The following is a 24,009-nucleotide window of genomic DNA, read 5'->3' on the forward strand; positions in this document are numbered from 1 at the left end:
CAGGACATCATGTCTACTTGAATTACAGGAGGATTTTAAATTACTTTATTGTTAAGATTAAGCATCCTCATTGACAATCCAGAAGTAGTCTGAGCTGACAGTTAAGCAATTCCTTAATTTTCAGTGTCAAAGTAGAAAACACATGTTCACAAGCTACAGGTGAATTACTGTCCTTTCTAAACATCCACCAAGTGACTACCAAGCCACTTACTGAATCATGAGAAGACAGTTTTTCAAAAAGCCAGTAAAACCCAGAATTAGGAATCTAGCTATCAAGCTACTATTATTACTCCAAACACTGCTGTTTAGGAGGGGAGGGTAGGAAGCCCAATTCCTGTAGGTGACTAGAGAGGACCCAAGGGTTCAGAAGTTGTGGGTAGAACCATGATGCTCTTCACAGGTTAGAGAGCATTCATGAGGAATATACTGGGCTTTTTTCTATTCTAGCAGAGGAAATAAGACACACACTGCAGGAATCAACACTAAAACTGTCGAAAGGGAGAAAGTTGAGAACAAAATGGGGCAGAGACAGCTCTGACTCTGAATCTGGAGGAATTCTGAGCCAGAATCCTAAATTCTACATTTGGCTATAAACCAGTGGATTCAATACACTATTCATAAATATCAAGTGACCCACAGGGATTGTGGTACTAAAAATACTTTTAATATACTATAGACTTCTATTCTGGCAAGCAGTAGACAGAACGACACTGGGACAACTGGTCAGTTACAGAGCACAGGCTCCTGCACAGCACGGATGGAAATGAGCAGTGTACAGAGAATGGATCAGGCTCCCAGGACAGCGTGGCTGGGGCTGTGACTGTCCCCAGCTGAGAGCACTCCAACAATGCCAGGCCTCTTGGAATGGTCTAAAGGCTTAACTCTTGACCCTCTCCCTAACCTAAAGCTTGGGGGAGAAAATAAATATTTACTTTTTAACTATTCACAATTTGGGCATATTATAATTTTAATCTCCTATAGTTTTCATTTCTGATCCTTTGGCAAATAATTTTATCAGATTATGTTACATGGAAAATGTACATGCCTTAATCGGAAACCAAAGGAAAATATAAACCCTGTTCTTCGTTCTACACTGGAAGAGTGAATAGATGGTACCCTAAATATCCTTCAAGGTCTCTTTGTGTACTTGACAGAAGATCAGGCTAAACCATTCCACTTCTATATTGTGAGCAGAAGGAATGAACTAGTCTTCCTCAATTTCATCTTCCCAAATATCTCCATTAATATCCACGGCATGGAACAATCTGAAAGCATAAAATAAGGCACACACTTAGGCAGTTGGACAAAACAGCATAATCTGTCTTTCCTTCTCTCAAAAGCAGTCTATTCTTCTGGTAATTCCTCTGCATAAATTTTCTTCTGTAACCGTTTCATTAAGGAGGACTAAAACCCAGGTCCTTCTAAAGATGCTGAGAGATGTCTGTGTAAGGAGACAGACAGTATTAGCTCAGGACTCCCAAACCAAGTTCCCAACCAAAGGAGATTTACTTGCCCCAGAGAGACAAAGGGCAAGAAATAAGAGACAAAGACAGGAGATATAGGATGAGGGAGAAGGGGAAGGTAACAAAGGAGAGAGCAAAGGGGTATCTGTCTCAGAGGGACAAAGGCCTGCCTCTAGACAGAGAGGAGACACACATGGCCTACAGGCAAACAGGAGTTTACAAAGGTAAAGGGGAACAACCCGTCCCTTGTTAAGACGAGGTGTTTAATTTTAATTGGGCATGTTAATTATATAAGACAAAGGGGGCTTTTATTTCTGGACTTCAATAATTTGATAGCTGGACCTTGGTAGTCAGTCTCAGGTGGAAGAAGTAGTCAAATAAGGGAACAGACCTTGGTGGCTAGCTTTAGGAATGTAATCTAATGATTTTTATCAAGGCCAGGGGAATGGGGAGAAAGGCAAGGCCCTTCTCAAAAAACCAGAAACAAAGCTGGTAGTAATACATGCCTTTAATCCCAGCACTTGGGAGCCAGAGGCAGGTAGATCTTTGAGTTCAAGTCCAGCCTGGTCTACAGAGGGAGTTCCAGGACAACTAAGACTTCACAGAGAAATGTTGTTTAAAAATAAATAGATAAGAAAAGTATTGGTCACTGTATGCTTTTTGCATGCCTGGAAACTTCCTCTAAGTTGTACCCCATTCTTCTTTTTATTTGCAAAAATGGGGAATGGACATCACCAAACTGATAACGTATATAGTTGTGAAATAAACAAGCATGGGGAATCATGTAGCCTGGAAGAAGCTGAACTCTTTCAGGAACCACCCAGCCATGTGCTAATCTTCCCATTGTCTCTTAAGGCCTTGCAACTTTGTGGGTAGTATGCTGTATAGAGAGCCCTTTGTCTTCTTTTCCTTATACTCTCTAAAGTTGGTGCAATTTCCAACACTAACTTACAGCAGTCCACTGCAGGACTAACCTTTTCCATTTCTCTTACACTTTTACAGTGATGAGTGTAGGTTCTACAGAAACCAATGGAGAAAAACACCAATGCTGACTTTGGAGAGCTTCTAAAAAATAACCCATACTGTGTCAAAGAATCACCTCAGATTCTTTTCTAATAACAAAAGGGAAACATACCTCTGCATGAATTAAATGATAGCACACTAACAGAGAGTCAGCCTGGGCATAGTTTTCCCTAAGGGGACCATACTCAGTACATCACATGAAATATCTTTGTTAAAATGGTTACTACAACTAATCAAGCTTCCATCCAGATGAGACTTCCAGTGTCAGCAAAGAGAGAAGACAGAGAAGCAAGCTAACAGATATCATGGAGACACAACTCTAGAGATGTCACCTAACAGTACAAGCTGGTTTGGAGTTTTTAAAGAGTTAGTTTTTCCTTGACAAATAAGTGACCCAAACTTTATATTAAGAGAAATAACCAGACTGAACCTGACTAGTTCCTGGCTCAATTAACTGATGTTAACAGAAACTTGGAATGTTAAGTAGGAAGGTGTATTATTATTATTATTATTATTATTATTATTATTATTATTATTATTTTTTACTGTGTGTTATGTAGTTGGAGGTCAGAGGGCAACTGTAAAGTTGGCTCCCTCCTTCCACCTTTATACTGGTTCTAGGACTCTAACTCAGGCCATCAGATCATGAGAAGCAAGGGCCTTTGACTGCTGAGCCATCTTGCTGTCCCAATGAATGAAAGTTTTAAACAGGTTTTGCTTATCACATTTGTTTGTTTGTTTGTTTGTTTGTTTGTTTGTTTTAAGACAAGGTCTCTATGTAGTACTGGCTGTCCTGGAACTCACTATGTAGACCAGGCTGGCATCAAACTCAGAGATCTTCCTGCCTCTGCCTCCTGAAAGCTACAATTAAAGGTGGACACCACTGTGCCCAGCCATCATTTCCAGCCATCATTCACTCTTAAAGTTCTATCATTAGCCGGGCAGTGGTGGTGCACGCCTTTAATCCCAGCACTTGGGAGGCAGAGGCAGGAGGATTTCTGAGTTCAAGGCCAGCCTGGTCTGCAGAGTGAGTTCCAGGACAGCCAGGACAACACAGAAAAACCCTGTCTCGAAAAACCAAAAACCAAATAAATAAATAAATAAATAAATAAATAAATAAAATAAAAATAAAGTTCTATCATTACATAGGAACACTCTAGTTTTGGGGGAACTGGGCAAGGGGAGGAGATTAAACTCATAGCTCCCACACATGCTAAGCATTGAACCTACCTCAGAGCTACACTCTCAGTCTTACAGGCATTTTCTAAATTTAGGATATATAATGAAGTAACAGAGTAACACCATTGCTATAACTCATCTCCAAGCAGTTTAGCAATGCCTCCTTGAGACAGTAAAGAGAATACATCAGTGAATTGTTTACTCACACCAATCAGAGCTGTAGTCTCTCAACCTTTCCACATGCTTAAAAACTTTTATCATAAAAGGAGGACCAAGCTCAATGTGGACTAAGGCAGGTGGATCTCTGAGTTCGAGGCCAGCCTGCTCTACAGAGTGAATTCCAGAACACATAATGCTACACTGAAAAACCTTGTCTTGAAAAACAAGCAAACAAACAAAAACCAAAAAACCACAAAAACAAAAACAAAAAAAGGAGTACTGACTTCAAAGCCAGGGCTAGCACAATGGCCCATTAGACATTTGCTCTCCCTGAGCGAATCCCAGGACCCATTCCCAGTGGACTGTGACAGAAGCAGGTAACAACTACTGAAAGCTGTCCTGACTTCACCTGTGCATCATGACACAAACACACCAATACCCAAACCCTCTCACACACAAATAATTTAAAATATGTTTAAAATTCAAGACCAGCCTAGATCACATATGCTCTGTCTTTAAAAATGTGGGGTGGGGATAAAGAGATGGCACAGTTGTTAAGAGCATAGCTGCTCTTCCAGAGATCCTGGGTTCAATTCCTAGCACCCACATAGTGGCTTCACAACTATCTGTAACTTCAGTCCCAAGGGATACAACATGCTTTCCCAGACTCTGCAAGCACTAGACATACATGTAGTGTACAGGCGTACAGGCAAGCAAAACACCCATAATTTTTTCCCCAAGGCAGGGTTCCTGTGTGTCCTGGCTGTCCTGGAACTCACTCTATAAACCAGGTTAGCCTTGAACTCAGAAATCTGCCTGCTTTGGTCTTTCCAAGTGCTGGGATTAAAGAAGTGTGCCGCTACTGTCCAGCTAAGCATGAATTTTTTTTAAGGTGAGGATAAAAAATAAATTGTTCTCAAGAGATGCTATACAGAGAAATCCTGTCTTGAAAAATAAAACAACAACAACAAAAAAGAGATGTATACTCTGATCATAAACCTATTTTCAAGAAGACTCAAAAATCACATGTGGGAAAAGAGTTCTCCAAGTCTAGCTACTTAGGGAAAAAACTGGTACTCAGGAAATAAACCAGCCTGCATACTGGTATCAAAACATCCAGATGGGCTAGGAAGATGGCTCAGTGGTTAAGAATGCTGTACAATCATGAGGACAGGAGTTTGGATCCTAGTACTCAGGTAACAAACCAGGCATCCTGCAAATATTCTGTACTTCCAGCTCCAACTCTGAAAGACAACACACCTTCTTGGGTCTCTGCCTATCCAGGGTACACCTGTGCACACATTCATCCTCATGCAGGCACACCTGAGGTTTTTTTTTACCTGTTAAGTCTAAGGAACCCTGTGTGTACAAACCTGTTAAAGCATGGAGATTCAGGATCAGTGAAATGTCTGTAAGGGTTTGCTCTTGAGAGAGAACCCATGCAAACCCAGCAGAAATACTGCATACATCCAGTACAGGTCATCTTGTTGCAGCCATCTAATTTCTGATGGGAAGGAGAGACAAAAACAATATCATGGTGGTAAAAGCGGAAGATGATGCATGTGCCGAAAACAACCCAGCACACCTCTCCTGGTCTTTTGTCCTTTCTCCAGGACTAATGTGCAGGCAAAAAGCATAAAGATGACCACTTATGCCTGCAGTTTTTCATTGCAAGTAAAATACAGAAATACTGAGTAGGTGTTCCCACAACTAGATACTCAGCAACATCTCTCTCATAAATACAGACACAACTGAAGCACAGGAGACAAACACATAACCTGATTAATATTAAAATGTTACTTTATTTTCAGCACCAGAGATAGAATCTAGGTTCTTTTACATGCCAGGCAAGCATTCTACCATTAAGCTATATCCCTTTCCTTTTCTACTTTTTATTCTTAAGACAGGGTTTAAGTTGTTCGCTGGCAATCCTCTTGCTTCAGCTTCCCAAACGACTGGGACTACAGAATACACCAACCAGGCTGGGACTGAGTTTAAATTTCTACACCAATCAAAATTACTAAGTGGAGTCACAAGGCTGAAGCTTGTCACAAGTGGTCAGATATGCTGCTGCTTTCTGTAAGGATGCAACCAAGGAATTATCATCAGTGTCAGTTACAATGTACAAGATTAAAAAAATAAAATCAAATGAAAGACCATGTTTTAATTTTAAAATCTGTTAAAATTTTGGTGAGAAGAAATAAATTTCTATTTGGCTCAGAGTAATAGAGAAAATGCTTCTACTTCCTGACTACATATTTTGTTAAACACATTTGGTATTTTGAAGGATAAATAGTTCTGAAAAGTCAAAACTATTTTTTTGAGACGGAGGTTCATAAATCTATGTTGGCCTTGAATTTGCTACACACCTACTGGTGACCTTGAACCTCTGGTTTTCCAGCCTCCACCTCCCAAATTCAAGAACTCCTGGTGTCCATTCCACAAAGAGTGAAGTACACATATTTGGCTTTTGTCATATTCATCTAGTCTGTTGTACTAGGGACTAAACCCAGGGCTTCCTTAATTCTAGGCCAGCACTCTACCAATTGAGGCATATCCCCAGACCCAGATAAAACTGTTTGAGAAACACAGATTAGGGCTGGAGAGATAGTTCCTTGGATAAGAGCACTAGCTGCTGTTCCAGAGAACCCAGGTTTAATTCTCACCACCCACATTGGGGCTCACAACCACCTGTAACTCAAGTTCCAGAAAAATCCAAAGCTGCCTTCTGGCCTCTGCAAGTACCAGACATGCACATGGTACTCAGACAAACATGGGCACAGCCATATACACAGAATAAAAATAAGCAATCTTTAAAACCACAGAGATTAAGAGTTGACTGTAGCCGGGCAGTGGTGGTGCACGCCTTTAATCCCAGCACTTGGGAGGCAGAAGCAGGCAGATTTCTGAGTTCGAGGCCAGCCTGGTCTACAGAGTGAGTTCCAGAATAGTCAGGACAACACAGAGAAACCCTGACTTGGGGGGGGGGGGGGGGATTTGACTATAGCTCTGTATGTTCTTACTAATGAGTTTGTTCCTTTCAAACCTCATGTTGGGAATTTACTCCCCATTGTGGTATTAAAACATAAAACTTGACCTGAATGTTGTATCTAGAAGCAGGGCCCTTGCAGAAGATAAAGGGTGAGATAAGGCCATCAGAGTGGAGCTCCATCACTGGAGACTGATGGCTTTATATAATAGAGAACTATCAGTGGAGAGAGAACCACACTTCCCACCACTGGGTGCTCTGCATGGTCTCAGGACAGAACCAGATCAACCCAAAATAAGCTTTGTAACTAACCTAGCCTGTGGTCTTGTTATTAACAAAAGAAAGCAAAATGGAGCATCATCTATTCAATTCTGGGGTGGGCACAATGTAAGATTAATTGTCTTTGTATAAAAGCAGTCTGAATAGAGAAGCCTATGTACACTTAAGGTCAGTTACAGTATTTACTACTGAAATTCAATTTTCAGCCAGAAAGCTGAGTAGATACCCAAATGCTTTTCCATAACAACTGATCAGTGGGCTCCTGAAGGTCCCTTCTGCTCTACAGAGGTTACCTGGATGGGTGTTCCACAGCAGGGGCAGCTCTTCGAGTTCTTTTCCAGCCAGTCTTTACTTTCCATCTCCTCCAGGGCCTTCTGAATCACCCTCTTGCCATACCTCTGTTCCAAGAACCTTTTAGTAGCTTCATCTGCTTGCAGGTATTCATTTCGTAAGTCTATCAATTTCTCTAAAAAAAAAAAAAAATTAAAAATGGCCATAATGGACATGGTGGTGCATAGCTTTCGCCCCAGCACTTAGGAGGCAGAGGCAGGCAGAGGCAGGCAGAGGCAGGCAGATCTCATTGAATAAACTTTAAAGGTTAGCCTGGTCTGCATAGAGTTCCAGCTCAGCCAGAAATATGTGGTGATACCCTGTCTTGAAAACAAAACAAAAACTCCACAAAAAAACCCCACCCATAATATTTAAATATAAAAAATTTAGATCAGTGGCGGAGAGGGGGAGACAAAAAGGGGCAATGGAACTATTATGATAAAAATATATACATATATAAAAATTTCATAATGAAAGTCAGGTAGTGGTGGTGCATACTTTTAATCCTAACCCCCAGGAGGCAGAGGCAGGTGGATCCCTAAGTTTGAGGCCAGCCTGGTCTACAGAGGGAGTTTCACAACAGCCAGGGCTACACAGAGAAACTCTGCCTTAAAAAAAAAAAAAAACCCAACATTATTATATATAAAAAAACCCCATATATATATGTGTGTATATATATATATATATGCCAGTAAAAACCGTAAATGTATTGTATTTGAAAATGTGAACACTCTTTTGTATTTTAGATCTATTAGATAGTTTTCAACATGCTGAAAAAAAAAAATCAAGACACACACAAAAAGACTTATGATTGGAGTAGCTACCATTCAATCTAAATCATAAGATCCAAAAAATACTTACACGCCAACCAGGTAAAAGTTACTTATGTGCCACAGCAGAGGCTGGAGGAGCCCATCCACTCCAAGAGTCATACTTGCTAAGGTGGCAAGTTTTCTTTCTACTTTGATTTCTCAATGTCAGTATGTTTATATAACTGGCAACATTCAATTAAAAACTGGTTTGTCAAAAGAAAACAAAACACAAAAAGAAACCCCCCCCCCCATGGAGCCAAGTGGCAAAGTGCTTGCCAAGACCCTGAATTCAATCCCCAATGCCATACCAATATCTCTAAGTTATAGACACAGATTCTATAATATATAAATATCAGTCATCATAAAACTCCAAATTTTGACATACAAAAACAGTGACTAAATTTTGCTTTGCTGCAGATGCTGACAAGCTCTTCCTAAGGCAGGTAAGATGGCTCAGTGGTTGAACTGGCTGCCAAGCCTGACGACCTGACTTCAATATTCAGGTCCAATGGTGAAAGATCAACTCCCTTAAGGAGTCTTCTGACTTATACATTCTCACCAGGATATGAGTGTGCTTCCCACCATGAGAATAGACAGACAGACAGAAAGGCAGACTGATGGACAGACAGACAGACAGAAAGGCAGACTGATGGACAGACAGACAAATGTAAATTTTAAAGCAGTTCTTCCTTGACAGTGAAGAGAAGGCTCAGCTATTAAGAACACTTGCTGCTCCTCCAGAGGAGGACCTGGGTTTTGTTTCCAGCACAAATGCCACGCGGCTCAACAACAGCCTGTAACTCCAGCCCCAGGGGACTGTAATGCCCTCTTCTGGCCTCCACAGGCACTGCACTCACATGTTTTTTTAAAAAAAGTTCTTTTCACCTTTCCCCCCAATATTCAACTGGCTTATACTGCTTCCCTTCTACTTAAATGGATTAGGCTACCATTTGCAAGGGTTCCAGCTGTTGACAAAAGCTTTTGTTCACAATCACATTTCATCAGTTTTTCAATACAACTGAAGACCTCTCATTAAAGTCCCAGTTACTTAATTTTTATTTGGGAGATGTGTGTAGTGTGTGTATGCGAGAGTAAAGACGTGTGTACCTGTCTCTACTGTGCACACAAATGTGGAGGCCAAAGGAGGACATCTGTTATCTTCCTCTATCATTCTCTGCCTTATTCTTCTAAGACACTACACCAGAAGCTTGCCATTTAGGGTGCGCTGGCTGGTCAGTGAGCTCTCAGGATCCACCAGTCCTTGTCATACAAAGATGGGGTTTCAGGTATATGTGGCCATACCCAGATTTTTACATGGATGCTGGGGATTCAAACTCAGGATCTTACGCTTACCCAGCAAGCACTCCTACTCACTGCACCATCTCCCTAGCCCTGTTCCTGTTATTTTATTAGTCTACTTTCCTCATTAGAGCTCTGCTCCTCTCAAACAATTAGTTCACTGTTTCTCACTTGGCCAAGGATGAAAGATGAATCCTCCTGTCAGGAATCAATACTTTTGTAAATACAATAGAAGGAATTACTAGAAAGATTACTAACAACTACAAATTTTTATTAGATTTGAGTTATTCTGAAATTGCTCTAACTTTTTAACCCTGACTTTCAATTTCTCTATTTACCTGTCACAGACACTTTCATTAGCTCTCTTCCATTCTACAACACTTGACTATTGTCATCTTCACTAACTGAGAAAATTTGGGCACCAAGGACCAAACTGACAAAAAGGCCTGATTCTCTAGAGCACCTGCACCCAAACTGGCACGCATGTGTTACTCCTGTGCTCACTCCAACATAGGTGCTCAGGGAGAAGGCATCTGGGGACTGATGAGACACACGTGCCAAAGAATCCAGAGTGGGAGCTTGGATGCCTGCATCTGCCATTAGGACCCATTCGAGTCCACATGCTAGTCCTTTTCCTAGAAAGCATTCCCATCTAACTGGTTCTGCCTGCTTCCGGCTAATTAAGTCCCCTCCCCTCAGAACCCTTCCTAGCCAGCTCTTGCTTGCTTTCTCCTCCTTAGCACTTACCACTACTTACTCTGTTGTCTGTCAGGCCCACTAGACTGGAAGTTCCAAAAAAGGATTTTGTGTCTTCTGCTCATTCCTTTCCCTAGAGCTAAGATAGTAACTAACCAAGTAGCCTCTGAGTGAGAACTTCAGCCAGCACTCAGCAAGATGTATCAATACACCACATCTGCCATCAGGCCCAGGTACACTGGAGCCAAAGTTGGTCATAATTGGCATGCAACTCTGCTTCTAGCAGCTCTCTGACTCAGAGAAAAATACAAACTCTATAGGTGCGAGAACTCTAAATGTATGAATGGAAGTCACAGGCCTTCACAAGGGAAGGCTACTGGATAAAGGTTGGGTTCACAGTTACAACATACCTGCAGTTACCTTACATGGAGAAACCCCGTGATAGGTCAGTCTGCATAAGGTGCAGAAGGCAAAATTGCAGCTGGAGCAGATAGCCATGGTACCACCAGGCTCTTGCATCACAGGGAGCTGGCAGCATGGACGGGGACAATACACCACATCTGCCATTAGATCCAAGGTAGACTGCAGGAGGAGACGGTCATAGCGAGCAAATAAGTCTGCTTCTACCAGCTCTTTGACCTGAGAGGGAATATAAAGCACCATAGAACTGAAGATTTCCCAACTAGTTCTGATCCTATGAAGACTCTGAGGCTGCTGGTACAAGATAGACAGGTACAAAAGTCACGCCCTATTCTCATTTCAGAATCAAAGCAGGTTTGGCAATAGTTTATACTTGTGTGGGGGAGGCATGGTTGAGATGGGCTTTCCTATGTAGTCCAGACTAGCTTTGAATTTTCAGCAATCCACCTGCCTCAGCCTCCTATACCTTTCTCTGACTAAGGTTGTGGCTGGTCAAAACTAAGACGGGGTGTGGTGGCACACACTTTTAGTTCCAGCACTCAGTAGGTGGATCTCTGAGTTCAAGGCCAGCCTGGTCTACAGAGCTAGTTCTAGGACAGCCAGGGAGGGCTACACAGAGAAACCCTGTCTAGAGAAAGAGAGAAAGAGAGAGAAAGAAGGAGAGAGAGAGAGACAGAGAGACAGAGAGAGAGAGAGAGAGAGAGAGAGAGAGAGAGAGAGAGAGAGAGAGAGAAATCTGCCTGTGTATTTATTTGTGGGATGTGGATTAAAAGATGACCTGAGAGAGTTGAACTCAGGTCATCAGGCTTGGTGGCAAGTGCCTTTACCTGCTGAGCCATCTTGAGTTTCTGAGATGACTCTCATGCAGCCCAAATTAGCCTTAAACTTACTAAGCAGTCAAGGATGATACTGACTCTGGCGTCTACTTCTGGAGCACTGGGATTATAGGTGGTTGGGTATGTCCACACCCATCTTACAGCATTCTTAATAGATACAATGAAAAACTGTGAACTGCATCTAAGTTCCATTGGTCCATTCCATAAGTACTATCAAGAAAGTTTGTGAGGGTTGGGGTGTGACTTAGTGGGAAAGGGCTTGTCTAGCATAGGTGAGGCTTAGGGTTGCTCCTCAACACTGCTAAATAATACATTAAGTAAAATTCCTATGGTAAGTGTAGTGGCGACACCTTTAATGTCAGCATTTGGGAAGTGGAGGCAGGAGAATCATGAGTTTGAGTCCAGTCTGGGCTATACAGAAGGAACCTATCTCAAAAGGAAACAAACAAACAAACAAAATTCTGAGATCTTTCCCTTTATGAAAGAGGACCTGGAGGGCACCTGATATTGACAGAGGACAGTACCTGACCAGGAGTAGCCACTGAAGAGCACTGTGGTTCTGGACAGTTGAGGCATTTAACTTGACCATCTTTGATCTGGATTTCAAAGTAATCCTTCAGACAGGCTTTGCAGTACACATGTTTGCACTCCAAGAAGTACATACACTCACTACCCAGCTTCTCACAGAAACAGATACTGCACAAGAACAGTTTACTATTGAAGCACTTTATCTGCTGAGCTTGATTGAAGTCCAAGATTTCCTGGATCAGAGTTGACAATGATTCTACATCCTGTACAGCTCTCTCATCCACAGCTTCTTCTTGGTCTACATCTGCTGCAGCAGCTCCTCCCAAACTAGGCTCTGGGCTGGAAGAGGCCTGAGCCGTTGTCCTTCTCTGAACTTTTTTCTGAGACCCCATCTTGAGCTCAAAGGGGGAGACAATATTCAGGTAGTTGAGGGTCTCCTCCTTAAGAAACTGCATCCAGGCAAACAGCACCACTCTGCCTCGGTGTTCTTCCCACAGGTTGTCTAGGTGCTTGCAGAGAGCAGAGAGCTGGGAAAAAGCACATGAGGATGCTGAATTTGAAAAGATGATGATACACCAGCTCCTGATCTTTTGAAGCTTATTTTAGCATAACTTCCTGACACTTCTTTTCTCACTAACAAAACAGTACCAACATTCTCACCAAATTATTCAACTATTCAGCAACAGGAGCCAGAGTAAAACAAAATCACAGTCTAGAAGTAGTAGCATGAAGACAACAGATTGCCATGGGATACAGAACCAGGTTCTGTTTAGGCTACGGGCAACAGTGTTCAGTATCCTCTGTACCTCCTGTGTGAGGAAGGACTCTAGTTGTAAAGGGACTGTTTCTCTTTAGAAGCCCTAACCCTTCCCTGTAGGTGATCTGGAATGGTGATTAGAAAAAGAACACTGTACAGAAGCTATCCAAGCCCTGCAAGTTCTCACTAAACCTGTATCTGGGTAGTAAAATTCAGTAATTACCTGTGTTCTCTTCTCCCATACCCTTCTGTTCCTCTTTTGGATTAACTGTACTTCCTATAACAAATCTATCCAACAGAAATTTGTGAGGCACATATGAATAGTAAATGGGCTGAAACAAAAAAATAAATAAATAAATAAACAGCAACAAAAAAAAAAAGTATCATTTAAAACCAGGAACACAGCTCAATGGTAGAGTGCTTGTTTACCTAGTCCACAAGAAACAACAAAGCAAAAACATCCAAGAAAGGATAGCACCTTCAACACATGATGCTGGAAAAACTGGATATTCACACTCAAAAGAGCCAAAGTAAAGGCACACCCCCAATACATACACCAGTTACAAAAATCAACTCAAAACTGATGAAAGGTTTTGTCAAACTGAGCAGTTCTGTAGAGCACAGGGAACAATGGACCGCAGGGATGACCTACCAGGTGGGAGAAAACAGTCACGCTGCATGCAACACCTGACAAGGTAACACTTAGTATATATGACAAATTTCAAAAGCACAAGTCTCTAAAATAATCTGCTTCTTTTTTCTTTTTCTTTTTCTTTTTGGCAACAGTGGGAATAGAATCCAGGGCAGATACACTACCAGGATCTAGAGTTCTGAGTCGTCTCTTTACTTGGTACACTCTTGCTAAGTTGCCCAGGTTTGCCTTTAAAAATATTTTGTATGTAGTCATGTGTGGGTACAAACAGGCACATGCTATGGCCTGTATGTTAAGGTCAGAGGACAACTTGCAGGAGTAAGTTCTCTCCTTCAATCACATGGGTTTCAGGGATCAAACTTGGGTCATTAGGCTTGGGGACAAGTGCCCCTGCCTGTGGAGCCATTTTATAGGTCCAGCCCTTGAACTTTTGATGTTTCTGCCTCAGCCTCCTGAAGAAGATCAAAGTCTACTGCTACCAGACCTGGTTTTAGCAGTGATATTTAAGTAAGCATTAAGTAATATTAAGTAATACCTGGGGTATTACTCAATGACAGAAAGAATACACAGCATGGTTTAATTCCCAGCCACTTTTAATACACACAGGGCAATAACCAACAATTCTTAAATGAAGACATGAACTTGCCAGTGAAGCTCAGTTTCACTAACTTGGGTGATGTAAAGTCCAGACACAGTGAGGCACTGCCTCACTCTGGCATGAATGGCTGGCATCAAAAACTGAGTGCTGGCAAGGATGTCAAAGGGAACTCGTGGCATACTGTCAGTAAGAATGTGAATTAGTGCAGCGCTATGAGAAACAGAATCAAGGTTTCTCAAAGACTCAAAACCAGAACTACACTATAATCCAGCAATCCTACTACCAGATATATATCATCAGGAAATGAGATGGTGTGTTATACACACTCCTGTGTTGCAGAGCTATTCACTATTGCCAAGGAACAACCTAAACATCCATCAATAGCTGTATATAAAACAATGGAATGCTGCCCATCTACAAAAAGAAAAGCCTCTTATTTGCAACATGGATGCAATTGGGAATCAACAGGCTCAGAAACACAAGTACTGAGTGGTTTTGTTCATACGTAAAATATAAAAGTTAACCTCATAAAGACATGGCAGGGTATACCTTTAAGTATACCTGCTTTAAGTATACCTGCTTAAGCAAGGCAGAAGAATCAGGAGTCTGAGGTCATCTTCCTTTATTGTTCTTTGCTTTGTTTTTGGAGACAAAGTCTCTCTGTGTAGCTTCAGCTGTCCTGGAACTCACTCTGTAGACTAGGCTGGCCTCAAACTCAAGAGATCTGACTGCCTCTACCTTCTGAATGCTAGGATTAAAAGCATGCACCACCAACACCTGACTTTTTTTGGGGGGGGGGGGGGGGGGGGGGGGGAGCTGGAGAGATGGCTCAGCAGTTAAGAGCATTGGCTACTCTTCCAGAAGACCCAAGTTCAGTTCCCAGCACCCACAGTGTGGCTTGCAACCATCTGTAACTCCAGTCCCAGGAGACCTCATGCCCTTTTCTAGCCTCTGTGGGTATTGCATTCATGTGGTACACAAAGACATACACACAGAAGAAAACACTTATAAGCATAAAATAAAAAAAATTTTAATAAAAGAAAAAACCAAAAGTAGATACAAAAGAGTTCATTTTACAGAATTTGAGAGCAGAGGTGGGACAGGGAAGTGTGGGATGAAGGAAAACTTACTAGTGCTCACTAAGTCACAGAAACAGGAACACAAGGTCCCACGTGCACATAGTAAGGAGATACTGATAATAATCTGAAAGCACAGGCCTAACATCCTAACACTTGAGAGGTAGAAGCAGGGTAATTGTGAGTTTTAGGACAGTCACAGCTACATAGAGATAACCTGGACCACAGGAATCCTGGACTGAAAACAAAAGCCACTATATATTTCAAAAAACTAGGAGGGGAAAAGCCTGAAGAAAGGATTTTGAGTGTTTTCACTATAAATCAAATATTACATATTTCTATATATCAAAATATATAACTCCATAAGCATACACAATTCATATTAAGTTGAAATAAATTTAGATAAACTAATATCCTAGTGCATACCTACAAGCCCAGCACTTGAGAGGCAAAGCAAGGAGGATCAGGAGTTCAAGGGCACCCACAACTATACAATGGGCTGAGGACCAGCCAGATCCACAGGAGACTTTGTCTCAAAACTTCTTTTAAAATTATTAAATTTAAAATACTGTTCAAAGTTTCAAAATTGATTTTAACTTTCAGTCCTATCAAAGAGCCAAGTCAGCTGGAATAACCCTTTTTTCTACATTTACAATAACCATTTTCCCTTTCAGTCAGGGAACTGGATTCAGGACCACACACTTGGCAAGAAGCACTCTAGAACTCAGCAAACTTCCCAGCTGACAGGTTTACAATCTTCTTGTTACTTAGAGATCTAGAGCAGAGGGAAGCAGAGGGCCACTTCCCTGAGCATTAACTACAGGCCCGCAACAGGTTTGCTACCACAAAACAAGCTCTCACATCCATCAAAGTTCAACTGTTTTTAACTTCCATCTAAAACTGGTCCATCTCATTAGAAATTCAAGCATAAGAGGATTTCTCAATAGAAATGCAAAATATTTGTAACTGGAGCTCAGAATATTATAAGCAGCTTTTCTTTTTTCAGGTAAACACCCGAAAAAAAAAAAAAAAAAAAGCCTTCCAGATGGCAAGCAAACTTTGTAAATTAAATCCCAATGAAAAAATACCATTTTCTGTTCCTTGCTCTGTATGGCATTTCTGATAATTCTGCATGCACATTTACTTAATATTTACTGACAACTAAAGCTTTTTGTTTTACATGTATGAGTGCTTTGCCTCATATATATGAGAGCCTGGAATCCACTGAGGTCAGAAGAAAGCGTCAGATTCTCTCCAGTTAGAATTACAGATGGTTGTGAACTGTCATGTGGATGCTGGGAATTGAACCAGGGTCCTCTGTAGGCACAACAAATGTTCCCGACCACTGAGCCATCACCTTCTCTAGCACCAAAGTATAATAATTATTTTTAAAATTTATTTATGTATATGAATACATTGTAGCTGTCTTCAGACACACCAGACCCCACTGCAGATAGCTGTGAGCCACCATGTGGTTGCTGGAAATTGAACTCAGGACCTCTGGAAGAGCAGTGAGCATTCTTAACCATTGAGCCATCTCTCTAGCCCATGTAATAAATGTTTAAAGGGGAAGCTCTGGATGCCATGTAAGTGAAGTCTGATAAAGAGGCCATTTTTTCCCCTCCTTTCTTCTCCAGTCCTACTTCAGAAGAGACATGCATATAAATGTGAAGTAGAGAATAAAGAGGAGAGAGAGCTGTATACTGGTGGAGTAGGGAAAAATACTAGATAACTAGATCCACTTCCTGATTCTATCTGTCCACCCTGTCAGTGACTGACAGGTCCATGTGTCAATTTCACAGGTAAAGTTCACAATGCTATTGAGGCAGGGTATAGCAACAAAGATTGAACTAAGAAACACAACCATAAAGACACATGCAGATCTCTGTGAGTTCAAGGCCAGCCTGGTTTACAAAGTGAATTTCAGGACAGTTAGGACTGTTACACAGAGAAACCTTGTCAGTCTTGAATATCAAAATCAAAATCAAAAAAAGAAAAAAAAAAGAAAAAAGAAAAAAGAAACACAACCAATTAAAACATGAAAAGTAATGAACCTTTCTCTATGCCCTAGTACCCAAAGCTAGCAGTAAGTAGACACTAAGATGGAAAGTCACATATCCAACTAACCTAGCCTTTTTATGTGCGTGTGTTTAAAGCACGTCAAAGTAAGCAGAGTATCAGCACTCTATGGATCTCTAAACATCTAAGGAACTTGCTAGATGTCAGTGATCACAAACGGTAGCCTCGACAGATAATGAGCGACCCTCTACCTACTGTTTCTGGCACGTTATTACAGTATCTTCTTCTATTCTACAAGCTTATCCCCTTTAAAGTTTAACTTCCTTTCCCTAATTCTTTGCAAAGGTAACTTTATAGAAAAAATTAGGTGGGAGACAAAAACTATAAAATAAGATCAAGTGGGTTGTTGTACACATATAATTCTAGCTCTCAGAAAGCTGAGGGAGGAAGATTCATGAGATTTAACCCAGCCTGGGCTTTGTAGCAAAACTCTATCTTCAAAAATAAACAAACATATCAAAACCGTATGACTAAAGGGAAAAACTAATGAGCTATTTTTTGAGGTCAACAACAGACAGCTTTTGTCTTAATATCAGCTTATCGATCTTCATAATGTCAAGAAAAGTAGCTATTGATCTATCACATCTCAGAACACTGTACTAGCTTCAAGTCATATTTATGTCTTAATTAAACACTGAAGTTGAAGAGAGGCGCTTGAAGGCTCCAGACATAAATGATACAGAGTCAGAAATGCTAATTACCCTAGTTTGATCAATGCATGCTGTACACAACTGAAATATCACACTTGGCCCCATGAATATGTACAATTATTACCTACTAATAGAGGAGCTGATCATATTAGGAACGGATCAACAGCACAGAGAGAAAGAAGGCTTTTAACATAAGGTAGCAAGTCTTAGAAAGTGTCCACAACAATCGCACACACTTCTATTAGTGTGCATTTACTGCTAAGTGACAATTATCCATTATTAATACACAGATTTTATGGAGAAGCATTTATTACATTTATTCAGAAATTTGATTATAGCAATTTAGCTCAATTATCTGTTGTAATTACAATTAAATCTTTCATTTAAGGAATGAATAAGAAACTAAGAAAAATAATATCATTATCTAAGGAAAATAAGGAGGACTTTGTCTCAAGGAAAAGAAACAATACACTTGATTAAAAATCATTGCTGTTGCAATTCATAAGGATTAAGTTTTGTTTACTGCCATTTCTTTCTTTCTTTCTTTCTCCAGTACTGAGGCTAAAACCCAGGACCGTGCATATGTGGGGTAAGAACTCTACCTCTGAGCCACGTCCCCAGACCTGCCATTCTTCTAAATTCATCAAGCATTTTCAATTCATTAGCATTAGGATTCATGAACACTAGGGGGAAAATTTACAAAATCAAAGCCATTTGTTCTTTATGCACTGAATTAAAGATCATCAAGGTAGTCTTCAATTAAAGATGGTTTTTAAAAGTTTCTAAAAATGGATAGGAGAAATTAAGTTTTGGGTCTACCTGAGTTGGTGACAGCCATTTGCCACTAAGTGTGAATGAAGGTGGGGAAGAGGATGGATAATCTGGTGGCAGTTCAAAGTTCAGCACAAGTGGTGGCAGAAAGCAAATGGTGTATTCAAAGCCACTATTCTGGAGAGACTCATTTGAATTGCCTGAACCAAAAACAAAAATCAGAAAGAATCAGTTGATCAACACTGGAGTGTCCAAATCTACCGAGCAATGCTCAGCCCTGAAGCTTTAGTAAAGGGGACAAAAACCCTCCCGAAGCACTTTCCATCCCTTAATGTTAATTTCCTAGTCTCTGCCTTCAAAAACAAACAACAGTTTTTAAGCCCTTGAAAAATCCTCTTAGGTGCCGTGTAATGTATAAAGTCACATAACTCATTCTTGTAAACACTTCCCAGTACAATTCCTAACACTAATGACCAAGTTATTAACAATGTGTGTTTAATTGTTGATTTAGAGTAGACAAAGACACAATCTAGAGAAAAAGACATTTATTTCTATGAGACGACTATGACTTACTAAGACCAGCACATGCCAATTAGTCATTAATCGGTTCGGGAAGTTTGTGCCAACAAAATACTATCAGGCTTGAGGACATAACACGGCACACAACACAGCCACAGGTTCATCTAAGTGATCTCAGCTTCTAGAGAAACATTGTGAGAAAATGTGCATCAAGGTCTCTGTAAATGAACCAAACAGTTTTGATTTTCTCCAACAAAAGGTGGCAGAGTAACAGCATGTCCCACACCTGTCCCATACCTGTAGCCCTGATTCTAGAACTCAAGCAGAAATCAACCGCCTGGCACTCTAGGGGGCTCCAAGACTCTCCACAGCTACACATCACCAGCTGATTACCTCCGATAACCCACGACTGTGCTGATCAACTACTAATTAGAAGACTAGATGCATAAAATATACAGGCTATCTTCAATTCAGTGGCCAAAAAAGGCAGGATCAAATCGAAAACTTTTACACCCCCTCTCCCCCCAGGTTTCTTTTAAAACAGAAAACACACTAAATCTGTGCCACCGATACTTATCAATAATCCCTTAGAACTATAGACACAAACGACAAGTATAATAAGAAATCGAGAATAATTTTTATTTTAGAAAAAGCTATGTTAAGATATTATTAACTAACCGCTCACGAATATCTTGAAATTCTGTGGCAGATCCAAATAGATCCTGGTTTCTCCTCCTTGGACAGACTCTGCTTTTCTAAACTCATCTGCATCATAAATACTTGCCAGGGCCAGTAGTTCATCCTCCTGGGCTTCTAGGTCTTCTGACGACATTGAATTAGCTGGTGATTGAAGACAATCATTCAAATCAGTTAACAATAGAAACACACATAATGGAAGAAGTTTCCTGGTAAAACTTCCTCACAAACAACTGTAGAGGACTTATCCATCCTCTCTTTTCGGCTAAATCCACAGGTACTCCCCAGCTAACAGCTGGTTGCTGTGCTTCTAATGCATAATCCAGAAAAACAACTTTGCGTTGCTTCCTACCAACTACTTTCTGAAACTGAAATGGGAACTGGTCTGGAACAAACGTGAGAGTGTATGTTGCATTCAAAAAGATAATGCTATAAAATCTGAACAGCCGTTTAAATGACTCCATTTTCTTTCTTCTCATTTTTTTCCTAAACCTCTCATATCTGAAACAATTCCATTTTCAAAAAAAAAAAAAAAAAAAAATACTGCTTTTCCTGGGCAGTTGTTAAGCTCTGCTTAAGCTTAGCCTTGTCTAAAGCACAGACATGTTCCATTTTAGGTCACTTAATACCTGTTAGTAACAACCAGGAGAAAAGGATATTAATGCTGCAATCTGTATTTCACTTTGGCTTGGAATTTGTGCAAATCCCATTTACTTTCTAGCCAGTGAAGCTAGACTGAAGCTGGATAAGAAACCAAGATGTGGGATTTGCATCCGATATACTACAGAAATTCTGCCATCTGCAAAAAAGAAACAGGGAAGATGTGTGAGGATCCTCTCCAGATCCCAACTCCCCTTCTGTACGATCTCAACTTAAGTCATACACTAACACACCAACCCTAGTCCACAGGTAGTATTACTGTCCCAGGGCAGACTGAGTCACATGGTTAAAGGGCGACTGCATGTTCCCCAGTAATAACACCTTATCGGACTGTCCTCAGCTCTGTAATTGAGGTGGTTACACGAGATGATAGGACACCACGCCCAAGGAGTCTCTTAAATTTGTTTTTTTGCTTTCTCCCTCTCTCTTCTACTTCTGTTCCTTCTTTCCCATCCCCTCTGGCTTTCATTCTCACCTGCTAATAAATTAGCCTCACAAGTGAGATAGTTAACTTTGAAGTTAAACATTCTAAAACAGAACAAGGGCATTCATATACACATAAGCTTGGAAGATTTACTCAGTGTTTACAGCCAGACCTCCAAGATGGAGGCTGTAGCTCAATGGGAGAGTGACCTCTAAATTGGAGTTTACTTTTAGAGAAGTGTGGTCCATAGGTGGATTATGAAATGTGAGGAACATCTTGAAATTATGTGTAAACATGTTACATAAAACTTTAATTTTTAGACCATAGTCTCAAAAATGATTCCCAAATAAGCCATACCATAATTAGTATCCTAATTAGTTTATGCTTATAGAACACCAAATGTGTGTGGTACTAAGTCCGATCACATTACCTTACTGAATCTTCAACAATCTGACCAGAAAGTAGCACATGGTGAGGATAGGATTAAGCCTTTTGTTTCATTGTAAACAAACTATTTTCAATACGAGAGATGTATTTATTGACTTCATGGTTTTAGGTAAGCATTCTCCATCTTGTCTGCACATTAGAATCTCCTGAGGAAACTGCTTTTTGAAATTCCAAAACCCAGGTGGGGCGGTGGTGGCACATGTCTTTAATCCCAGCACTTGAGAGGCAGAGGCTGGTGGACCTCTGAGTTCAAGGCCAGCCTGGTCTACAGAGCAAGTTCCAGAACAGCTAAGGCTACATAAAGAAACCCTGTCTTGAAAAAAAACAAACAAACAAACAAACAACAAAATTCTAATATCCAGGCCATATTCAAGATCAATTAAGTCGCCCTCTATTTCCCATCCCCTCTGCTTTTATTCTCACCTGCTCAGGACATAACTCTAAAGGCAGGATAACATTTTAAAACAAAAATGGGTTTAGCTTCCCACCCCCAAAACTTTTTAGAAATCAGACTACAAAAAGATTTCATTGTAGCATTTTCATACATAATTTGCTTCTGTTCAAATTCCTCCCAATTTAGCCTTGAATTCCTAGGCAGGCAGTGATGGCATATACCTTTAATCCCAGTACCCAGGAAGCAGAGGCTGGCAGATCTCTGTGAGTTCCAGCCTGGTCTACAGAGAGAGTGAGTTCTAGGACAGTCAGGGCTACAAAGAGAAACCCTGTCTGAACAAAAACCAAAACAAACAAAAACACTCAAAGGAAAAACATTCCTCCCCCTTTCTCTGCATCCCCTTTTGTACCCCTCCCCCTCCCTATTTAGGCCACACGTGCTCTATTATCCCTTCCTTCCTGAAAAATCTCTATTTCCCCTTTTAGTCTCCTTTCTAATTGCATAACCTATCCCCACAATCAATCAATCAATCAATCAATATCTCTCTCTCTCTCTCCCTCACACACATACACTACAGAACGCTTCGTGAAGTTGCATGTCATTCTGTCACAAGGCCTTGCTGGTCTCTGTATCATTTCAATTTCAGTATGTGTGCTGTCAGAGAGAGCAGACTTCCAGATTTCCAAGAAGTACAGATCCAGGCTGATAATCCTTACTCTAAAAACCACCTCTCTTTGACAGTCCCTTATGATTTATTCAAAGGCTGGGTCTAGATGGCCCTTAATCCAGGTTGCTAGCTTTCACTTCCTCTGAGTCCACCCACTTAGCCTTTGAGGGCAACTTCTAAAATCCTACCTCCATATAGTAGTGTCTTCTTTAAAAAACGAACCTTGCACTTCCTCTCCTACTAGCCTGCATTAGTCCTTTACATAACAGGCCCAAGTCTTCCCCATCTACCTATTATTTTAGCATCCAGCCCTGCCCTGGAGACTGAGAAAATACCTGGAGTAAAATGCAATGCGCAGGAATGGAGGACCAGGGGCACAAGAGTCAGTGACCATTTTGTCACATTCCACTCCTAGAAGGAAGTTGGGACGGTTGTCACAGTAACACTGGTAAGAACAGTAACAATTAGTACGTTCTTACCGGTGCCAGGCATTGTGCTAAGGCCTTTCGGTGCACTAACTGACGCTAGACTCCACAACCACCTGAAGCAAGTCTTATTACTACTTCATTAATCAAAAATAGACAGATAACAGCCTGGGCTCTTTTCTGGACTGTGTCCGGCCATAAAATGCGTAATTTCTTCACCTGTAAACCGGGAACAAGAATAAATCCTGGCAACAGCAAACAGACAAAATTTAATTACGCTACTGTTGCAAACCGGAAGCCACTCCAGCAGGACGTGGAGCCCCTCCTCCACCAGGTTTCCCTAGCTTGGGAAAATCCTATTCATCTTCCCGGCCACTCCCTGCAGGCTCCGGCGCTGGGGTCGGCCCGGGTCTCTCCCCGCAGTCTGCCAATCGTCATGCAGACGTGTTTGTACGACGCCCCAGCAACACCGAACAGGATCAGGTAGAGCTACAGGCCCGGGGCTAGCAACGGCGCAGAGGAACTGTCCCCGGGGCGTGCCGGAGGCGCAGGGCCCATCCGCCCCGCCCCGTACCCACGGCGCCCTCGGAGCGGGCCGCCACGCTCCGGCCCAGGCAGGGGAGCCGGGTGTCCACAGAGCAGGCCCGGCCACTCGGCTCTGCCTCGCGCGCTCACAGCGCCTCCCCGCCGTACCTTCCGGCCGCTCAGCCGAGCCGGGCCCTAAAGTTCCACAGTATGCCCTTGACTGGGGCCTCGCAACCCGCTTGCTGCCCAGGCCTGCAGACAACCCGCACCACCTGAGCACCGCCTCTTCCGTCTCCAGAGCTGTCAGCTGAGAGGGGCGGATGCCGGCGTAGGGTAGGCTCTGCGCAGCCGCCTTGAGCGCAGCCGGCTCCTGCGCGCCCTCTACAGGCCGTGGCCCTCGCTGCAGGAGCCGCCCCCCGACCGTATGCGCAAGCTTCAAACCCTCAAATTTGTACAAATACGGGTTCTGAATAGCGAGAGAGTTTTTTACCAATCCCAAAACGTGAACCTGAAGGACTACACAGAGAAACCCTGTCTCGAAAAAACCTAAAAGAAAAACAAAAAAAACAAAAACAACAACAACAACAACAACAAAAAAAAAACCAAAAATCCCAGAGCTGGGATTCACACCTTGAGGTGAATGCTTGAGGTGAATC

The 24,009-nt window shown here is 41.7% G+C and overlaps 1 protein-coding gene across 12 annotated transcripts; it reads right to left on the reverse strand.

The window, feature by feature from the left end:
• Positions 1-22: 22 nt before the first annotated feature.
• On the reverse strand, positions 23-23,679 carry Rnf14 (ring finger protein 14). Of its 12 annotated transcripts, none has more exons than XM_034518021.2 (9): positions 23,522-23,679; positions 20,441-20,610; positions 19,794-19,955; positions 18,645-18,796; positions 12,010-12,540; positions 10,640-10,868; positions 7,386-7,558; positions 5,198-5,328; positions 23-1,265 (listed from the first exon to the last, which is right to left on the reverse strand). In XM_034518021.2, the coding sequence occupies exons 3-9, from the start codon at positions 19,945-19,947 to the stop codon at positions 1,205-1,207; spliced, it is 1,431 nt and encodes a 476-aa protein (XP_034373912.1). In that variant the 5' UTR covers positions 19,948-19,955; positions 20,441-20,610; positions 23,522-23,679; the 3' UTR covers positions 23-1,204. The 12 variants fall into 12 exon arrangements, with proteins under 12 accessions (XP_034373912.1, XP_076768859.1, XP_076768857.1 ...); XM_076912744.1 differs by having other exon boundaries at positions 19,900-19,955; positions 23,522-23,678; XM_076912742.1 differs by lacking the exon at positions 23,522-23,679 and adding an exon at positions 23,048-23,514.
• Between the last annotated feature and the right edge of the window lie 330 nt (positions 23,680-24,009).

This window comes from Arvicanthis niloticus, chromosome 14, assembly GCF_011762505.2.
Source record: "Arvicanthis niloticus isolate mArvNil1 chromosome 14, mArvNil1.pat.X, whole genome shotgun sequence".
Taxonomy (NCBI): domain Eukaryota; kingdom Metazoa; phylum Chordata; class Mammalia; order Rodentia; family Muridae; genus Arvicanthis; species Arvicanthis niloticus.

Coding starts and splice junctions, on each gene's coding strand:
- Rnf14 (XM_034518021.2), bottom strand. CDS start 19,947: ATGTCGTCAGAAGACCTAGAAGCCCAGGAGGATGAACTACTGGCCCTG. Junction 12,541..18,644: donor AATGGCTGTCACCAACTCAG/GTAGACCCAAAA, acceptor GCTTTTTCCCAG/CTCTCTGCTCTCTGCAAGCA. Junction 7,559..10,639: donor TCCATGTAAGGTAACTGCAG/GTATGTTGTAAC, acceptor TTTTTTTTTTAG/AGAAATTGATAGACTTACGA.